We start from the raw sequence: 8,592 nt of genomic DNA on the forward strand, positions 1-8,592 counted from the left end.
TAATAAGGAAACAATAAAATCCCTGAGTGTCAGAAAGTGAATTAACCAATCAGATTAGAGCTGATCATCAGTTCTGTAACCGTTATAAACTCTGAGGCACTTGTGTCATGTGACACAATAATGTTGAATACCGCTGCAGACCTGTTTGCCATGGGAGAGATGATGGATGTAAAGGGTCTCATCTCAAACAAGAGTGGACAAACCTTTCCTTCACATCACATGTTTCTATAGTGACGAGCTGCCCGTGGGTGAACGGGTAAACAGCATGAGCCTCCTCACACGTCTGAAGTGTTTTTCCGACACGTGTCTGCAGCGTCCATCTAAAAATCTCACCATTACAGCACTCTTTAACTACATGAATGCACAACTCATCGGAGGAGAAATAAAACAATCAAGTCAGGAGAATGTCTTACCCACAATGCCGTAGGCAGACACGGCTCTGGATAGGCCGGAGGAGCCCTTCTGACCCATCTTAGTGCGGTTGCCCAAATCCAAGCGGCCCAACAGCTCACGTACTTCATTCTGACTGTAAACATGCTGTCACACACACACACACACACACATTCATGACTGTGATCTCATCTACAACCACCGCTGGATAAAAGAATCATAACAATGAGTTCAGCTCACCTTATCATCAATAATCACCAGATCTCGTGGTTCAGTGCGGTCGATCTTCAGGACACGATGTTTGGTTTGTGCGTTATTACTGCCCACCAGAAAATACCTCTGAGAAAATCAAACAAACATTTTTTCGAAACTCATTTATTGTAATAAGTTGGAAACATTCAAATCAATCAAAATACATTTTTCTGCCATTTACAGCAGCGCTGACATAAACACCAATGTGTGAATGTCACTGAAACACGTTCGTATTACACGTCATGAATGACAAACTGTAATGAGGAAAATAAAGCCTGTAAGATGTCTGCTACAGTGAGACGAGGACAGAGAAACAGAGGTTTATTAGGACAGATTTCATGCGAGTATGACACGCGCTGCTATTACGCTCTACACACGTGTGATGTGATGTGTTCTGTATGTCTGAGGACTGCACTGTCTGTCTCTATCACCGTTTTACAATCTACATTTGAGCAGAACAAAAGTGGCCTAAAGAAATATTTGGAATGCCCTAGCAACCACCTGCCAGCACCTTAGAAACCACCCAGAACAATCAAGCAGTGCCCTAGCAACCAATCTGAACATCTTCGCGACGGTTTCATAAAAATGTATTTACTGGTGGCGTATTAAACTTGGATTTTAATATGCACACAAGTGAACTGCCCAATGGTCAAACAAAACACAAAAATGACTTCACATGAAAAAATGGAATTTAAGAAACATTTGTCATCATTTCTTCTCTCTCGTGTGTTTGTAAACGTCTTTCTTCAGTGGAACACACAAAAGAAGATATTTTGAGAAATGTCTCAGTGGTTTTGTGTTCACACAATGGAAGCCATTGGAATTCAATGATCGACATTCTTCAAAATATCTTCTGTTGTGCTCTGAAGAAGAAAGAATCTCACACAGGTTTGACATGACATGAGGATGCATTAATGACGACAGAATTCAGCTCAGACTACTCATTACAACAAATGATTTGGGTGTAAATACATTCATGTACAGATATACAGAGCCCACTCAAGAGTGAAGTTCGACAGAAGCTGAACACCGCCATCTACAGACACAGACAGGACATTAACGTTCATTTCCCTGGGCCTTACATTCACAAACAACAAACAAGAGAATCAGCGGTCATGTCTCAGCTAATGTGTGCCGATCCAACATGACATCACCCGAAGTGCCTCTTTGCTTTTATAAAACAGCATAAAGTACATAAAACACAAGCATCATCTTCATCACAACATAATACACAGTCAAAATAAAAGTCTGATGATGCAAGTGGCCCCAGGACGTTTCAAATGATTTATGATCTATGTGAAAATGTTACAGAACTTCATTTACAATATTATATAAGAACGTATTTCAACATGTCACCCACACTACCGGACAATGCCATGGCTTTATTCTCGGTGTTGAAGAGATGAAATGTTGAGACTCACAGCTCTGGTCTCATAGAGCACAAGGTTCTGAACACCGCCGATCACAGCCGCTGTCAGGGGCATAATGACGCTTCAGTCCTTCACACCCTGAAACAACACCAAACACCTCAGGATTCATCATTCAAGTGTTCGTGCAATTCTGCATTCTGCACTCAAGCACTCACAAACACAAAACATGCTTTTATATTTCTGGACAAGGCTGCCAGTATCATTTCTCTGATCTTTCTGCAGCATCCCTGCGATGTTTATCAATTCATCCCATTGCAGTCGTCATGGAGATTGCTGAATGCTGTTCATTAGTTTACATGTCCTTTCTTCACATGATTATGGTGTGTAACATCAATTATGAATGACCGTATATTTTGTGAGATTTCGGCAGGGATCCCCTCTTTGTCTTTAGTGAAACTGAATAAGAAAACTAGTGATACAATCTAGCTTTTAACACGATTACACAACTAAAACACAACAAAACAAACATTCACTGGTGCTCATGTAAACAACACGCACTATTAAAAACCAGTTCAAATATATGAACAGAACAGTATATTGACAGTGTTTACTAGCCTTCAGACGCTACAGGAGATATTTAAGACACTTCACTTTAATAATCAGACACGAGCACACTGTAACACTCGCGTGTGAATATAAATCTGGGTTTTATTACAGTAACAGTGCAGTAATCACGCATGGTAAATGTTTAGAAGCAAAGTAAACCTAAAAGAGTAGGAGCAAACTTCCGCATCAAATATTGCTACTGCAGTTAAATAATAATCATAAATGTTCACATGAGGGAGCTGTTGATGTCAATAAACTGTGACTCTTTTTTATATTCATAACAAAATTAGGGAAAAAGAACATACTAACCTCACGCTCAACATACGCGTCCATATATATATGAAAATAAATGTGAAACGTTAGATACTAACAGTCGTCACGCGTGTAAACGACATCATGTGACTGTCATCGTGCTGTCGTTCAGTCAGATGAGACGGAGCCTCCGCGGGGACAAAAACTATCCCGGAGAAAAAAGCGATTAAAAAAACGATCACGCCACCGGGCTTGAAAACAAATCTGATACAGACTGTTTGTTTGTTTGTTTGTTTGTTTATGATGACGCACAACATTCACATTTTCGGTGTTTTTAATGCTGTGTATTTATGATGTTGAGTTCGGATGTAGGCATAAAGATCAACCAGATTATGACGTTTGATAAAAGACATTTAACGTTACACGTGTCCTGTGTGTTTCCTCGAACCCACGAGATATTAAACACAGTGTTGGTTTGACGTCAATGTAAGTACTGTTTAAAATCTAACTTATAACTTTATATATTGGGAAAAAACATGCAAATAACCATTTAACTATAAAAACTGTTTTTTAGTTGTTTTTTGCAGTTTTAGTAATGCTTTGAATTAGCTTTTATTTATATATATTGTATACTATCTTTGTATGTTATGTATATTGTGTAGTTTAATTTTGTTATGTTGAAATTTTGTTATGTGTTTGTTTATCTATTTTAATACGGTTTTTATATTACTTAGCATTTATTAATTTTGCAGACACTTTTATCTAAAGTGACTTACAAATGAGAGTGCATTTGACATTTTGTCATTTTGATAATATATATTGTAAAAAATATGTGTTCAATAAGTGGGACTCGTGACCAGAAGGTTGCCGGTTTGATCCTCAGGGCCGGCGGGTAACGACTGAGGAGCCCTTGAGCAAGACACCTGACCCCTACTTGCTCCAGTGACAGCTGCCCACTGCTCCGGGTGTACGTGTGGTCACCACTTGCTGTGCGTGTGTTCACTACTCTCTGGATGGGTTAAATGCAGAGGTCACGTGTCGGGTATGGGTCACCATATCTGACTCATAGGTCACTTTCACTATTAAAAATTATGAAATATTAAAGAAAAGACTTGAGAAGCCAATTGAATATAATTTTAAATAATCTTTACAGTGTACATATTTATATTAAATATAAAACATAACATTTCATTTATAAGAGGGAAGTGCACTTGCTGAAATAAACATGCAGGCCTGGGAAGGTTACTTTTAAAATGAATTTCACTATAGATTACAAAATGCATGCTTTAAAAAGTCATTTGTAACGTATTTCGTTAGATTCTGTAACTTAATCTAAATACTTTAGAATACTTTGTAATACTGATAAGGTACGTAACACAAAGGGATCACCAAACAGAGGACTGGGTTTTCTCTGCATATTATTTTAAACAACATCAGTTTTCCACAATATATCTTACAGCAAAAAGAAAAGGATAAATGCTGATGCTCATAAAGGCAACACAATGCATTAAGACTGGGGTGTGTCAACTTTTTTCAACTGGAGCCAAAATTCTACTGATTTTGTCTTCTGGGAAACATGTGGTTATACACGTGAAGGGCAGTACTAAATGAAAAAAATATTATCTATAAGTAAAATAAAAATCTTTACACATCATCCTGTTTAAACATTTCAACTCAACTCTCAACTCAACTTTATTTATATAGCGCTTTTTACAATTTTCATTGTTACAAAGCAGCTGTACATGAGACATATTGACTATAAGCAAAATAATTAAAGTTGTACCTGCAGAAACAAGAAAAGGTTGAAAACACAGAAGACAGAAACACCCACATACACAACACTCCACACACACAATATGCACACGTACTAACACACATAGACACACACACACACACACGGATGCGCACGCACACACACACAACACACACACACGTACGTACACAGACAAGTACGCACACACACACACACACTCAGTGAGAGCACACATTTAGGATAAAGGAGAGAGAAGCACAGGTCAAATATAACAGACTATAAATTCCTATATGCAATATTAATTAAGTAAAACTTTAAGATTCTAAAGCAGCCCCCCCGGTCAGGCAGATAGTGCAAAAACAGTATGCAAACGGTGGCGAGGAACCCAAAACTCTAATCGAGAAAAAAAACCTCAGGAGAACCCAGGCCCAACCAGGGGATTCCAGTTCCCCTCTGGCAAAAGCTGCTGCCTCTGCACAAGCTCCAGAGAACTTGCACAACAAGGCTAAATAAAATAAATAAACTTAATAATAAAATAAATTATAGTTTAAGATTATCATTAATAATCTAATAGCATTTGAAGTTTTGTGGTGAAGACTGTCAAGAGACCGCGTCCTTCTTTATCCAGCTCTATCATCTCAGCTCTTGTCAGGTCCCCACTTCCCATTCTCCGCTCTACCATCAGGTCAGGCCATGAACTGCATCCTGCTCGCTGTGGTAACCTTGGAACAATGAGACAAGACTGGCTGAGAGTAGAGTACTGTTCTGTACTCTTTGATGCAACAAGTACATCAGTTGTGTTTTTGGTTCCGGTTGATCTAACTAATGCAGCCTAAACCCTCAGAGATTTATATTATGGAAGAGTAGTGTATGCAAGATTAAAAAGATGCGTCTTTAGTCTAGATTTAAACTGACAGAGTGTGTCTGCCTCCCGGACAGTGCAGGGAAGACTATTCCAAAGTTTAGGCGCTAGATAGGAAAAGGATCTACCACCTGCACTTGATTTTGAAATTCTAGGTATTACCAACTGACAGGACGCCTGAGAGCTAATGCACGTGAAGGACTGTAATACAAAAGGAGTTCATTCAAGTACTGAGGAGCTAAACCATGTAGGGCTTTATAGGTAATAAGCAAGATTTTAAAGTTAATGCGATGCTTTATAGGTAACCAGTGCAAGGTTGACAGAACCCGGGCTAATATTTCATACTTTTCTGTAAGCTTGTACAAACCGCTTGAATGCCCTTGCGCATCATTGTAGTCACAATAAACTGTTAACCATAAAGAATGTATTTTTAATTTTTTTCGTAGTTGGAGATTAAACTCCATTTTGGAATTATTGAAAGTCAGATTTCGCAATTTTGACATTTGATAGTAAGTTACTCATGCAATTATGACTTCTATAACTTAATAACATATTAGATTTTTTCTCAAGCTCGCATTCTGAGAAAAAAGTCAGTGTTTTTCTCCATTGCGATACATGCAATTGTGATGTGTATCTCGACACTTCTAGAAAATAATCGATTTGTGAGGTTATAAACTCATTGTGAAAATACAGTTACGATACACACATATATAAAATGAACAAACTTATTTGATATTATTGCATTTCGCAAGGGGTGTGAACTATTGTCACGAATGGTGGGTGAGAAGAACCCAAGTGCAGGCAACGGCGATGAAGGGGTTAACAATATATTTATTTAAACAAAACACAACCGAACAAAAACACCCACAATGGGGGAAAACAGAACTAAGAACTATAACTAAAACAAGAGACTTCCCACGAGGGGGCAAAATGAAAACAAGACAAATAAACCAAACTCAAAGACACGACCAAACGTCTTAAATCATAAAAAGGCACAAAACTCACAAACACGAACAGGAACACGGGTAGGCACAGGACAGGAACAGGGAACCGGAACAGAACATGAACACTAACACAATCCAGGACACCGCAATACAGCACATACATAATACAAGAGCACAGGACAAAGAAACAGAGGGTATATATAGGGAAGACAAACGAGGGATAACGACATGGGGCAGGTGTGGGACATTAAACACTCAGGGAAAATAATGAGGAAACAAGAGGGATGGGGCCAATGACAAGACACTGGAGAGAACGTATATTATTGTCAAACGGACAATAATATGTTTCTCTCCACACATAACCAAAGACTTTGTCATGGCTCTGCTACAGGACCAAGAAAAACCTGACTAAGGAAGCAGAGCCATGACAGAAGCCCCCCCTTTAATGAGCACCTCCAGGTGCTCACCAAGGGGTAGACGGACAAGACAAGGCAGACCGAGACAAAGACAAAAACCAGACAAACATGGTGAACATGACAAGGGGTAGACAGGACAACAAGACTACAGGACTGGGGTGGCATAACAAAAATAACAAACATGGGAGGGGGGGTGGGGCAAAACAAGAGTTCATAGGGGGTAGTCCAAAAGGGTTGGGGGGAACAGTCCCAGTCCCCGGCTGCGCTCGAGGGCGCTGAGTCCTGGGGGACTTAGGAGGAGTCCCGGGGGGAACAGTCTTTGGCCCTGGGAGTCTCCCAGGGACCGGCTGGACAGGGCTTGACGCCGGCTGGAAGGCCGGCTGGACAGGACATGGCGCCGGCTGGACAGGACATGGCGCCGGCTGGACAGGACATGGCGCCGGCTGGACAGGACATGGCGCCGGCTGGACAGGACATGGCGCCGGCTGGAAGGCCGGCTGGACAGGACATGGCGCCGGCTGGAAGGCCGGCTGGACAGGACATGGCGCCGGCTGGATGGCCGACTGGGAGACCAGCTATCCCCGGCTGGGCAGGCCTGGATGTCGACATGACAGGACGGCGGGTCGGCGGCTGCGCTCTCTGGCAGCTGGGCAGCATCTCCGACGGCTGGGCAGCGCTCTCTGGCAGCTGGGCAGCAGACAAGAACAAACACACAAACAGTCGACTCGACAGGCCTGAGCACCAGCTGGGAGGCCGGCAGGGATCTGCAGCGGGAACAGGACACTGGCGGCCTCAACCCTGGAGGGGAATCCGACGACCTCAACCCTGGAAAGGAGCCCGGCGGTCTCGATCCTGGACGGGGCTCCGGCAGTCTCGACCCCGGAAGGGAGTCCGGCAGTCGCGACACTGGACTGGAGCCCGGCGGCCTCTACCCTCCAAGGGAGTTCGGCGGATTCAACCCTGGAAGGGAGTCCGGCGGCATCGACTCCTCCCGCTGAGATTCCTCTGTCTGCTGGGTCCAGAGGGCTGGTTCATTCTGTCATGAACATGGGTGGTGAGGACACGGAGACAAGGACAGAGGACCCAAGTGCAGACAGCGGGTAAGGGGTTAACAAGACATTTAATAAAATATAAATACAAAACAAAGACCCACGTGGGGGTAAAGTAACAAACATGGAAACAGGAACAAGACTAACTAAACTAACAGGACTAGACTAAAACACATCACATCACAACTACAAAATAAACTAAACTAAACTAACTCACAGGCAGGAACTCACCACATTACACAAACATGACACAGTACAATGAACCAGCACGAGACAGAAGACACAAGGGCATTATAAAGGGGATAAATCAAGAGGGGACAGGTGCAGGACATGAACTAATTAACAAACAATAACGAGGAGACGAAAGGGCGGGAAAAGAGACGCCACACCGGAGAGTGGAAGACCAACAGGGACAAAACGTCACTCTCCACATAAAACAAGAGGTTCTATCATTGTTCTGCCACTAGGTCAAGAGAAGCAAGCCAAGGTGGGGCAGAACCATGACACCTATGAGCAGAACTGTATAGGATGCTTTTGCAGATTGTCAGAGTCAGAGAATCACTGATTGCAGTTTACATTAATTACCCGTTACAGTTTATATTAATGTTTAAATTAAATAAATCCCCTCAAAATTCCAAGTAATCACTTTGGTCATCTAAAATACTTTTCGGATGTAACTGTAATTTGATTTAAAAAGT

The 8,592-nt window shown here is 41.7% G+C and overlaps 1 protein-coding gene across 1 annotated transcript; it reads right to left on the minus strand.

The window, feature by feature from the left end:
* Window positions 1-203: 203 nt before the first annotated feature.
* On the minus strand, window positions 204-3,040 carry LOC130550940 (polyphosphoinositide phosphatase-like; the record flags this gene model as incomplete). Its single annotated transcript, XM_057328474.1, has 5 exons — window positions 2,928-3,040; window positions 2,064-2,150; window positions 631-729; window positions 414-537; window positions 204-351 (listed from the first exon to the last, which is right to left on the minus strand). Coding segments are annotated over exons 2-5 (434 nt in total), but the record flags the coding sequence as incomplete, so codon positions are not given.
* Window positions 3,041-8,592: the final 5,552 nt, after the last annotated feature.

This window comes from Triplophysa rosa, unplaced genomic scaffold (genome assembly GCF_024868665.1).
Source record: "Triplophysa rosa unplaced genomic scaffold, Trosa_1v2 scaffold488, whole genome shotgun sequence".
Lineage (NCBI taxonomy): Eukaryota > Metazoa > Chordata > Actinopteri > Cypriniformes > Nemacheilidae > Triplophysa > Triplophysa rosa.